At 50.1% G+C, this 12,432-nt stretch overlaps 1 protein-coding gene across 1 annotated transcript; it reads left to right on the top strand.

Annotated features, from left to right (window-relative positions):
* The first annotated feature begins 6,557 nt into the window (after positions 1 to 6,557).
* LOC120543363 lies at positions 6,558 to 11,020 on the top strand. Its single transcript, XM_039776399.1, has 6 exons — positions 6,558 to 6,597; positions 6,681 to 6,728; positions 8,815 to 9,056; positions 9,523 to 9,693; positions 9,824 to 10,025; positions 10,950 to 11,020. Exons 3-6 carry the CDS (start codon positions 8,817 to 8,819, stop codon positions 11,018 to 11,020), a joined length of 684 nt encoding a protein of 227 aa, XP_039632333.1. The 5' UTR covers positions 6,558 to 6,597; positions 6,681 to 6,728; positions 8,815 to 8,816.
* Positions 11,021 to 12,432: the final 1,412 nt, after the last annotated feature.

The following is a 12,432-nucleotide window of genomic DNA, read 5'->3' as shown; positions in this document are numbered from 1 at the left end:
CCCCGTACTCCAGTACTGTGAATGTTGTTTAGACGGTTTTGAATGTTGAGTTTTTATCCTCTACGAGAGTCTTGTATTGAAATGTGTTTCATGAGATAATAAAAAAAACAAAAAAAAAACCCTTTGTACCGCGCTGGCTCCGTCAGGACGCATGCTATTGGGTGTCAGGCAAAAGGGGGCGGTCAGCAAGAGCAGCAGCATCGTACGTCAACGCCGCCGCCGCCATATTGCGAGTGGCACTGCTGTGGAGTGAAGTGATGGATACAGTCATGTGCTGCTTGGGATTACAAACCGCTGGACGCTCCAAACCCGATCCCGAGGGATGACATCTCATAGGGAAGGCTGAGCTGTTGTTTTGGTTATATTTGGCCATTAGAAAATCCTGTTTTATAATCTTAGCACTCAGGGTCACCTTGCAATACAATTAAACAACATTAGTAAAATTAAAACAAGAGAATGATAAATCAAAAAGCAATACTTAGCAAACAAACAAAGATAACTGGCAGTAACAGTGCAAAATTCACAACTGGTATGGAAAAGAGAAGTTTTGAGGGCAGTTTTAAAATGTGATATTGAATCGAGCCGACGGATATGAGAGGGAAGAGAATTCAAGAGTTGAGGAGCACCAGGAGAGACGCTCGAGCTGCCATAGCACTGAGTCTGACGTGTGGGACAGAAAGTCGAGCTGCAGATGAGCATCTGAGTGAAGTCTGGAGGAGATCAGCGAGGTGTGGAGAGCTTTAAATGTTCAGAGCGGGATTGTGTGTCGTATTCTGTAGTGAACAGGGAGCCAGTGACGTCGAGAGAGAATCGCTGTGACGTGCGCAGTGGATTTAGAGCAGCAGGTTATTATCCTGGCAGCAGAATTCTGAAGAAGTAGTAAGCAATGAGGGCGGCACGGTGGCGCAGTGGGTGGCGCTGCTGCCTCACCGTAAGGAGATTCGGGTTCGCTTCCCGGGTCCTCCCTCCCTGCGTGGAGTCTGCGTGTTCTCCCTGTGTCTGCGTGGGTTTCCTCCCACAGTCCAAAGACATGCAGGTTAGTGTGTGTGTGTGTGTGCCCTGCGGTGGGCTGGCACCCTGCCCGGGGTTTGTTTCCTGCCTTGTGCCCTGTGTTGGCTCCAGCAGACCCCCGTGACCCTGTAGTTAGGATATAGCGGGTTGGATGATGGATGGATGTAAGCGACGGATACGTTTTTGTGGGATGCCAGATAGAATAACATTCCAGTAATTTATACGTGAGGTGACGCGGGCATTAACCGATACTTCAGTACTGTGCTGTGTAAGAACAGGATGATGGAAGAAGGCAGCCCGAGTAATGCTACTTATAAGGGATTATTTAATAATGATGATAATTATTATTATTCTTATTATTGCTGTTATTAGTGTATAAATGGATATAAATAATTACATTCAAACGATTCGCCACAATCTGTCATATGTAAGCGATTCTGTTTTAAACGTTATTGTTTTATCATCAGAAAAGCCGGTTTGCACGTCTACCTCTATTAGTTTAAATGGCACTTTTGCCACTCGCAATATGGCGGCCGCGCTGACGTATCGTGTCGACTGGGCAATGCAGTGAATGCGCCGTCTATCTATATATGTCTGTGAGTAAGTGTGACATGGGGGTCTCGTGTGAGTTGAGATGCTGCAGAAACGAGATCAGCTGAGCGCACAACAAAAGGGCACGTAGTGTGACATCGACTTCAGCCGACTAAATGACAATGACGCCAGTCCCGGTCCAGCCGCAGGTGATGTTGTTAACGGGTGTGATGAGCGTCTCCTCGCCTAAACGTTACAAAAACTGAGGAAGTCATAATGGAGTTTAGAAGAAAGAGCCACCACAGAGCAGGCCGTGCTGGGGGGCTTGTGGAGACTCCAAAGTGACTTTTAAAAAGAGGCCAACGGCTGTCTAACGAGGCGGACCCCTTTAACTGGGAGTGCTGCCATTTTATAAATCTTGTGTTGAGTCGGCCTTTACTTTTCTTCTTATTTGCTGAAGTCGGCAACAAAAACGGAAGAAATGAAAATATAAAATGGAGTTAAAAAAAGAAAAGAAAAACTATATACAGTATACATAACAAGGATGTGGGCGGTCTTCTGCAGGGGGTCTTCTGACAGACGGGACTCCCCCACTTCATTCTCAATTCCAGTGGTTGCCGTCAGGCCCCTTCAAGCCCCCCGTGCTGCGTAAGTTCAATTCTAATAAACACGTTTAGCATTTCGCCAGTCAGACCTCCGTCGTCGTTGTGGTCGCCACGCGCTTCTCGCTCTCTGCTGTGGTTTATTTGTACTGAGATTCTGTTTTAATGGCCGTGTTCTTGGAGTTGCACTTTTAATGTTACGTTGGCACAATAAAATAAAATTCAATTCAATTGACTTGCTGCGGTGGGCTGGCGCCCCGCCCGGGGTTTGTTTCCTGCCTTGCGCCCTGTGTTGGCTCCAGCAGACCCCCGTGACCCTGTGGTTGGCATATAGCGGGTTGGTTGGATGGATGGATGAATTGACGTGAATGTGTGTTTGTGTGTTTGCATATTGTCACACCCCCGAGTGTCTGAGTGCCACCTTATTGGCTCTGTCGCTAACGGCCTTGTTCAGAGGCCACGCCCCATCGTCTCCACAAGTCCCGCCCTCCTGGCCCAGAGTATAGAAAAGCGGCCATCCTTGGAAGGCGGTGTCTCACTTGTGTCACCAAAGCCCTCAAGAAGCACGCGTGTGACAAGGGGAATGCCAATTTGGTGACATGTGGGGGAGTTGGAGTGGGACGCGGGTTTTCATTACTGGGGTCCCTCTTAGAGTGGATATTATGGGGTCTACTCCTGGTTTGATTGGGGGGAGGGCTTGTCCACAATATGAGAAGGGGGGTCCTCTATTGGTGAGTCACCCTCATCGCTGTCTCAGGAACTGTGAATGAGGGGTCACTGTGCCACTCAGCTGGCGTGTCACAGACAGAGATGGCCAATACAGACAAATGGTGGAAACGTCGAGTCAAAACCAGACAGCTGAATGGAAACCATTCATGAATTCCAGTAGGGGGCTTCTGGGGGGGGGAGAGGCGGCACCAACACAATCGGCGATGACATCTTTTGTTCAAGAGCCACACAAAGCCCAAGGTAGGAAGAAAAAGAAAAGCTCATCCAGCCAGCCGACGAAGGTGTTGGCATAGTGAGGTCCCACCCTGGTGCCCACTGCAGCTCCGCAGACCCTCTGGGAAAAGTGACCGGGGGGCACCACTGCTGCCAATGGGATGAGGATATTCGGGGTGGTCCTGAAGTGGGCGTCTGTTGAATTGTCGTGTTTTTTGATAGAAATGGAGACCATTAAGTTGATCTGAAAACACAAACAAGACATCCCAGTGCTGCTCATGGCCATCACTGCTTGACTGACGGATCATTGATTTACTCTTCACATAGGAGTGCGGGCAGGGTGGGTGGAGAAGAGTGTCAGGAGTGACTTGTGACAGGCGGGTACCAGCAAGAGTGACACGGAAGGTCTACAGGACGGCAGTGAGACCAGCTGTGTCGTATGGGCTGGTGACGGTGGCACAGGAGACAGAGCTGGAGGTGGCAGAGTTAAAGATTTGAAGATTTACATTGGGGTTGATGAGGATGGACAGGATTAGAAATCAAGACATTAGAGGGTCAGCTCAGGTTGGTCAGAGAGGCGAGATGGCAGAGGAGAGATGCTGGGTATACTGGGAGAAGGGTGCTAAGGATAGAGCTGATAGGTAAGGGGAGAAGAGGAAGGCCTAAGAGGAGGTTTATGGATGTGCTGAGGTGATGAGTGTGACAGAGCGAGATGACGAGGACAGGAAGAGAAGGAACAGGATGATCTGCTGTGGTGTGACCCCTAATGGGCAGACAAAAGAAGAAGATCGGACTACAAAGCCCCACTTTCTGCAGCCTGTCCTTCAGTTGTTCTAATGGTCATCTCCCTTACCCTGTCTGAGCCTGGGAAGGGTCCAGTCCAGTCCGGTCAGGTCCGGTCGGGGAGCACACACTGGTAGAGCTCTTTGCTGCACCCACCACACGACGAAACAGCTTTGGCAGCCCCCCCAGGCAGACACCCTGGACATGACCCTCTATCTGCCACAGTCAGGTGTTACTTGGGCATCCCCTTGGCCTGGTCCTCAACAATGAGGGTCCCGTGCGCCGGGTCCCCTCAGGTAATCGTGCCACATGGCCGTAGTGCCATAACTGGCGCTCCCTCACAGTGTCTCATTCAGGAAAGGCGCTATATCATTAAAAAGTATCATTATTAATTAGTGATGTACTAATGCTGATTGGTTATTAGAGAAACCTCAATCATTGCATTAGCACCACTGGAGCCCCTCATTCTGTTCACTTGGGGGGGCCATTTGTAAAGTTCAGCTTTGGGTTCAAAATGTTTCTATTGTAAGGGGAACAAAAATCAAAGGTTTCCTAACTTCAGTTGTTGTTAAGGAATTTCTTTGGGAAATCCGGGTGAGATGAGGAGAGCAGAAGGTAACGCAGCTGAGCTCGCCAGAAACACACGAGGACATCGAAACAAAAAGGCCAATAAAAGAAACTCATCAAAGGACAGAAGCCTCGAGAAGTCGCCCCCTACTGGCCGTACTGCTAATGTTGGGACAGCAGAATGACGCGCGGTGACCCGCGCGGTGACCCCGGCAGTTCCCGTCTTGGTGGCTCGCCTGGGCTTCGTCTCGTCGTCTCAAGTTCCCGAAAGGTGGCATTCCTGTCCATCTGGCCCATCGATGGCTTCATTCCGAAGGCCAAGATGAATCGGCTTTCTCCAGAAAAGTGTCGCTCTGCTCGCTTCGCACCGTGAAGGCCATTTTGTGTGAAACTGAAGATTGGCTTGAGAGAAGATGGTGACCTGCCCGGACCTGACCAGGGCAGGTGAGGAAGAAGAAGGGGGAAGAGGCGGATAGGCAGCTGCGTGAGAAGAGGAGGACATCGCAGTGTGTGGTGCGAGAAACGAACGCCTTACAGGTCCTCCGTTGACTTTTTCACTTAAAACGCCCACCCGATCCCCGTGTCACCTGCAAGAGAGGAAGGGCGACTCCGAGCTGCTGGCCTCAGAAGCAGAGCCTCAAAGAAAAAGCCGCACGTGACAGTGGGAACTAAAAAGAAAAGGACAAACTGGACAAAAGAACAGCAGTCGTGGTCGGCGTTCTGGGGCTTTGGAGCTGCTTATGCAGAACTCGACGTCACCTACAAAGAACAGCAATAAGAGCGCACTGGGCGACACGTTGGCATAATAGTGCAGGTGTGAAGGAGATGTGCGCGTGCGCGAGCACACGGGCTGCCATGCACACCCACCCAGACCCTCAGCGATGAGGAAGACTAGCAGAGAATGTTTCAGACAACGTTACATAAATAAACGCGGTGGTCCAGCGCCACAATGGAAAACCCCCGACCATCCAGCACCCTTTCACTGTTTTCATGGCACCTTCAAGTGGGTCGCCTTTAACGACCGCTCGCCTTTTGTCGCACTAGTTAGAAAGGCAGGCGACTTTTCCCGCTCGCCGTTTCTATAGGCGCCCCTGCCACTGGTGATGTGCTGCCAGCTCATACTTTGGGTGACACATCCCTGGCTGGTGCCATTTGTCACCGTCGTTCCAGTGCTGTGGAATGTGACAATACATTAACACTAACACCATGCAATGTAGGGCAGCAGGGTGGCGCAGTCGCAGTTAGGAGACCCGGGTTCGCTTGCCGGGTCCTCCCTGCCTGCGTGGAGTTTGCATGTTCTCTCCGTGTTTGCGTGGGTTTCCTCCCACAGTCCAAAGTCTTACAGGTTAGGTGCACTGACGATCTAAATTGTCCCTGGTGAGTGTGTATGTGTGTGCCCTGTGGTGGTCTGGCGCCCTGCCCGGGGATTTGATCCTGCCTTGCGCCCAGCGGCCCCCCGTGACCCTGTGTTAGGATATAGCGGGTTGGAAAAATGACTGACTGACTGACTGACTGAATGACTGACTGACCATGCAATGTGAGAACAGATCATTAAACGTGTCATGAAATATTATTCTGTTGCTTCCTTTTGAATGCATTTCATGATTTTAACAATTTCATAATTTGCGCGCAGTCTTACCCGGATTACTCGGAAGTTGAAGAGCGTTGCTCTTTCATGTTATAAGGGGTATGGGGTGTCCCTTTTGCCATTTCGCGCTGTGATCGGGATTTGAATCAAACGTAAAACGTAAAATGGGCTTAGCGATATCATTGTCGTACAGGTTTAAAAAGCCTTTTCATGCTCGCCCCCTCCCGATGCCACTTGTTCTTGAGCCCCTGAAGCCGAACCTCCGGACGTCCCTGTTCCCATTAAACAAAGTAGGCGCCGGCCGTGTTGTCAAAGCGGGTCCCATCGCAAGTGTAGCCGGCGATGTCAGTACGAGACGACCCGCTACATTGGATTACGCGGATTCGAAAACTGGACGGGTGACAAAGGGGCGGCGCATTCAGGTAACGGAACACGACGCTGTAAACAAACAGCCAATCAGAGCGGCGCTCGAGGTTTGCGCAGCCTGCTCGATGGTGTAGGCGCGCCGCTGAAGCTGTCTGTCACCACGGCAACGCGTCGACGCGTCAATCAGGCAGTGGGCTCGGTGAGGCGGTGAGTGAAGTTCCATATTTCTATTTCAAGGGGAAAAATAAAAACAAAAAGTTTCCTAACAAATGTTCTTCATCTGTTTTTAGTGAATTTCTTTGGGAATTTGCTGCAGAATAAGACGAGGAGAGCAGAAGGTAAAGAAGAATTCCAAAATGAGCTTACTAGAAATTCACGAGTGCGTGGAAAGTAAAAAAACTCAATAAAGCGAATTCACGCAATGACGAGAAGCTCCGTGAAGTGCGAACGTCTAAAACAGAAGTCGCCACTCAGTGGCCTTACTGCTAATGCTGGGACAGCTGAATGTCACCTTAGCAGTTTAGTTGTCGCGTCACAGCAGTTCCTGTCTTCGCGACTCCGGCGTGCAGTCTGCATGTTCTCCCCGAGCTCTGGCGGGTGTCGCAGTCTCAAGTTTCCGAATGATGGCGTTCATCTTGTGTGAGTGGGCCCGGCGATGGCTTGGTTCCTGGCAGACAACACCATTAAAAACGGGATTCACAAATGCATGGATTGATATTTTAGGTGGGGGGTACACAGTAGTAAATACTGCTGCCTCACAGCTCCCGGGCCCTGGGTTCAAATGTCCTGCCTTTGTGGAGTTTGCCCCTCTGGGTCACGTGGAGGAGCCAGAAATGAACCGGAGACCTCCGGGTCGGTAAGATAGAAAGAAAAAGTGTTTGGGGGTCTCATATCATGCAGCGGGCGTCTTTCTCTCCCAGCCCCTTCAGCTATGTCTGATTAAGCCCAGCCTGACTGATGGCGCCCACCAGAATACGACTATGGAGCGGGTCCAGTTAAGGGGGCTTAGCAGACCCACCGGTAAGAAATGAAGATGGGCAGTGTGGGGGGTGTGGTGGCGCAGTGCTTAGTGCTGCAGTCTCACAAATGCAGAGCCGTGACCACCGCTGGGTGTCCTCTCTGTGTCTGTGCTGATTCCCCTCTAGGGTCAGGGTCAGGGCTACTCTGGGAGGGTCTTAGGATTAATGGAGATTTTAAATTGGCCCAGGAGGACATTTCACAGACCAGAGGACACCCTCAAGCTCGTTGGTTTAGCTAATAGCCGAGCTGTCCCTGGAGTGAGTGAGTGTGCCCTGCCATTGATTCCTGCCTTACTCTTCATGCTGCTCGGATCGGCTGCAGCTCTAAGACCAGGGCATTGAATTTAGCAGGTTTGGTAATAAATAGGTGGGTAAGTGAGTATTGGGGGGTCTCTTTTGCTTCACTCCTGAGTCGGTTCCTGCCTTACTTCTGGTGCCTCCAGGAGAGGTTCTGGCCCTTTGTGACCCTGACCTGAACTAAGCACTTTCAGTAATGGATGAATGGGTGGGAGCGCATGCTTGAATATTTCTTGTCCAGGGTGGGCTTCTACCTTGCTACTGATGCTGTCAGGATTGGCTCTGGCTTCCTGTGACCCCAAGCTAAATTACATGGGTGGGCAGGTGTCCGCACCTGCTTGACCGTCCTTTTCTGCTGTACAGGTGTCCAGTCCAGGGTTGGTTCCAGCCTTCATGAGGCTGACCTGGAATAGGCAGGTCTGATTAGAAATACACCGGCTGTGCTTCCCACCTAAGGCAGGTTGAAGTCACATTAATCAACGTAGACCCCACCGGTAACGTGTGCAGTGCACCATCAGTTGGAATGTATTCTGTAATGCACGTCATATTAAAATGCATGGCACTTGCCATTCCAACAGATGGCACATCACAAATATTTGTAAGAACAAAATGCAGTACTACAAACAATTGAGATGCACCATCTGTTGGAATGAACACTTTCCACTTTCATCACACATGCTCAGCCATCTTTCTCCTGGGGTATGGACTGGCGCTGGGTGCCCAGAGGTGAATGAGTGAGCCCATCGGGGTAGCGGTGTCCTGGGTAGTTTTCTGATTTTAGCAGATGTGCAGGTTGCCATCAGGGTGGGCTCATCTAGTGACCTTCTTGTCTGTGCAGGGCAGTTCCTCAGGATGCTTTACAATGCCAGGTGGCACTTGGGCTTGTACGCTATTAGCTGTTAGTCTGCCCAGGGTGACGCCCATCTGATGGTGTGACATGTCAGTTGTCTTCCTGGTGACTTTGACTTTTCCCAGAATGCTTCACGGCTTCACCACATTGTGCCTCCTGGACTACTGATGGAACACAAAGTGCCCACGGTGGAGGTGGCACAGGTCACTTTTGGATTCACAGTTGCTTTTCCTTTTTTTTTTTCTTCTTTTTTTTCAGCTATGGCTGCAGAGACCCCCAAAGCAGAGGTATTGGTGGGGCTCGGGCAGGGCAGCCACGTGGACATCGTCCGCACCGCCGAGGGTGGCCATGTGACGCAAATCCGCACGATTCCCTATTGGAAGCCACAAGCCGAGAAGCTGAAACCGCTGGCGTTGAAGGGGAGCCGTGCCATGCACCAGAGCACGCTGAACCTCGAGGATGGACTATCGGGGGCAGACTACACGACCACGCACAAATACGTAAGACCACCGGGGGGCGGGGCTTTGAATTGACGACCAATGAATGAGGAGGAGGGGCGGGTCTTTAAGTCAGAAGCTCAGATGCACTTTACTTTTTGCCCTGGCACATCCAGTTGTATTGCCCGGGCTCAAGTCGTTTTGTTGTTATTTACATTAGTAGTGAAATTTGATTATTTTTCATATTATTATTATTATTAAATTCTGGTTTAGTTTTCTTTTGATTCTTTGTATTGATTGTGGTTTAGTTTTCTGGGTTTCTGTTGTCTGCCCCGTGTCCTGTATGTGGAGCCTAAGGGGGCGGGGCACCTGATGATGTCACGAGGGGCGTGGTCAGTCTGCACTATAAAATGAAGACGCTGCTCTTTTGTTGTTGTTGCTGCTCTTTTGAATTTTGCCCTCAGCGTTGCCTTTGGTTTTGATCCTTTTTGAAGTCTCACTGTGTCTTCTTATTTCGTTTTAATTCCAGTTTTATTCAGGAAAGAACTGCAAGGAGGACCCCTCGAAGCCCCTGGTGATCAGACAGGCCCAGTGCAGCTCCCAGCACCACCGCTCACCGGGCCCGCTGGGCCCCCTGACGGAGGTCGAGCGCCACCAGTCGTACAGCAGAGAGGTCTTTGCGCCCAAGGAGGTCATACCGGTGCGTGAGTAGACGGAAAGGCACAGGGTGTGGGGGGCCGGGGGGCCGCGACTCAGGCAAACGAGCCTAGCAGCTCCCCTGGACGACGTGCTCATCCGCGCCTCGCCATTTTTTTGTCTCCCCTCTCCAGCGGCACCTGCTGCACTCCATCGGGCTGCACAATCGGAATCGGAGCCACGAAGGAAAGGCGATGAGGGAAGTGACGAACCCCCTGGGGGTCCCCGAGAACTACGACACCACCTACTGCTCCGTGCACCATGGCAGACCCCCATCTGCGGGCACCGGCGTCACGGGCCACCCCACCCCCTGGCACACCCACGACATCATCACAGGTAACACGTCGGGCAGCTCTGACCTGGCATTAGGCTTCTTTTTTGATTCTTCTTTTGTCGTTCAAATACGTGTTTTAATAAAAAAATGAAAAATGTGCATTAGATGTTTTTATCATTAGGCTTCTTAAACATTATTAATTAAACCACCTTCAAAAAATAACTAAATACAGTCATAAGTAAGTGAATCTTGTTCATTATGTTTATTAATAAATATTTCCAATACATTTACATTTTTTAACTTTAATGAATACATATTTTTAAGTAACTTGGCATATTTTTTATACTTTTTATTGCATTTATTTTTGTATTACATTTTTAAAATAGGCACATTTTTATTAAACAGCTTATTGTTTATTCATTTTACAATATTTTTAAAGTTATATATAAAAAATATATATTTATGCAACCTTATTGAATATTTTTATAATTTATAATTTTTTACCATTAGATTTATTTTAAAACAATTTTAAAAAGCATTTTTAAGAAATGTTTTGTAATTTTTTTATAAATATTTTCAATACATTTTAATCGAATATTTTTGCATTGTTTATTAAATACTTTAAAGCCATTATGTTACTTAATAAGCATTTATAAGCAGTAAATTTAAATATTTCTCAATTTTATTGTATTTATTTTTTATATCAGATTTTAAAAACAAATGTTTAAGTATCCAGAATGGGTGGCACGGTGGCGCAGTGGGTGGCGCTGCTGCCTCGCAGTTAGGAGACCCTTAAGGGTTCTTCTCGGGTCCTCGCTGTGTCTGCATGTGTGCGTGTGTGTGTGTGCCCTGCGGTGGGCTGGCGCCCTGCCTGGGATTTGTTCCTGCCTTGCGCCAGCGGACCCCCGTAATTAGGCTATAGCGGGTTGGGTAATGGATGGATGGAAATTTCCAGAATCTCTTTATTGTCATGGTAACAAATACAGCGAAATTAGGCGCAGTCCCTGTGGTGTCAAGATGTAAAGAACTATCAATAAGAAAGGAGAAGAAGAAGTAAGGTAGAACACAAACATTCAACAGAAGACCTTCACTCTACTGCACTGCCGCTCTGGAGGTGATGAGGTGGCATTCGGTGCCCTGATAGCAGCAGGGTACAAACTCTTATTCAGCCTATTCGTCCTTGTTTTCCTCTGCCCGATGTCACGAGCGGCGTGTGAGGCGTCTTTCAAGATGTTTTCCGTGCAGTTTGTCCAGAGAGGGTACAGAACAGCCGATGATCCTCTGCGCTGTGGTGCAGCTGGTAAACCCCACGCAGAGGCAGTTGGCACAGGAGACTCTCAACAGAGCAGCGGCAGAAGGAGACCAGCAGTTTTTCCTGATAGTCTCTTCTTCGCCAGCTCCGCTGTGTTCACACCCCAGGGCAGGTCCTCCATGATGTGGACCACCAGGAAGTGGACGCTTGACGACCCTCTCCACACAGTCCCCTCCGATGTTGACTGGTTTGATGTCCGTTTTCTTTTTCCTGAAGTCCACAACGAGCTCCTTGGTCTTCATTGTGTTCAGGAGCAGGTTGCTGTCAGCCGCTCCACTTCGTCCCTGTAGTCGGATTCATCCTCCCCACCCCAGATTTGACGATCGTGGGGCGGTGGGTGCAGTCGTGTGTGTACAGCGTGAAGAGCGGGGGGCTCAGCATGCAGTCCTGAGGAGATGCGAGGGCCCACCCTGACCCTTTGTGTGCGCTCGGTCTGTAATCCACAGACAGTCGCAGGGCGAGCAGCTGGCACACCGATCTGTGAGGGCGGATGGTGTTAAAAGCAGAGCTAAAATCCATAAAGAGGAGACGTGCGTAGCTCCCCTGGCGCTCCAGATGGGATAGGGTGGCATGGAGAGCAGCAGCAACAGCGTCCTCAGTAGACAAACTGGTGTGCCTCAGAGGACATGATATGACCCCGGCCCAGTCTCTCAAAACACTTCATCGACACCGGGGTGGGCGCTGCTGGCCGACCGTCACTCAGGCAGGTTGTGGGTGATTTGTTTGGCAAAGGGAGTAAGATGGAGGATTTCAGAAAGGGAGGAACTGAGGCCTGGGACAAGTAAAGACCCCAGCCAGCTGCTCCACACACGGCCAGGGACACAGTCGGGACCTGCTGAGCGAGCGTCTCACCTCGTGTTCCTCCACCCTAAGGGAGGCGCTGATGTTGTCGTGAGCTGCTGCTGCTGCTGCTGCGTGTGTAACATCTGCCTCTGGTAGTTCCATCTCAAAGCGAGCAAAGAAGTGGCTCAGCTCAGCCTCTGCCATTGAGACGTCACCTTCAGCAGCTCCATGGCTGGTCCTGTAGTTGGTGAAGTGCTGGAATTACTGTCCAGCTGCTCCTCAATCCTTCTCCTGTAGTCCCTCTTAGCCTCTCTTCAGGTTGGACCGTGTCATGGCGTAGAGAGCCTTGTCACCACACCTAAAGCCAGTGTCCC

Source organism: Polypterus senegalus, chromosome 13, assembly GCF_016835505.1.
Source record: "Polypterus senegalus isolate Bchr_013 chromosome 13, ASM1683550v1, whole genome shotgun sequence".
In the NCBI taxonomy this organism is placed as follows: Eukaryota; Metazoa; Chordata; class Cladistia; order Polypteriformes; family Polypteridae; genus Polypterus; species Polypterus senegalus.
This window is presented reverse-complemented; position numbering and strand designations above follow the sequence as displayed.

Excerpts from the sequence above, each read along its gene's own strand:
- LOC120543363 (XM_039776399.1), top strand. The coding sequence starts at position 8,817 with ATGGCTGCAGAGACCCCCAAAGCAGAGGTATTGGTGGGGCTCGGGCAG. Across the intron at positions 9,057-9,522 it reads ACACGACCACGCACAAATAC|TTTTATTCAGGAAAGAACTG; the intron begins GTAAGACCACCG and ends TTTTAATTCCAG. Across the intron at positions 9,694-9,823 it reads CGCCCAAGGAGGTCATACCG|CGGCACCTGCTGCACTCCAT; the intron begins GTGCGTGAGTAG and ends TCCCCTCTCCAG.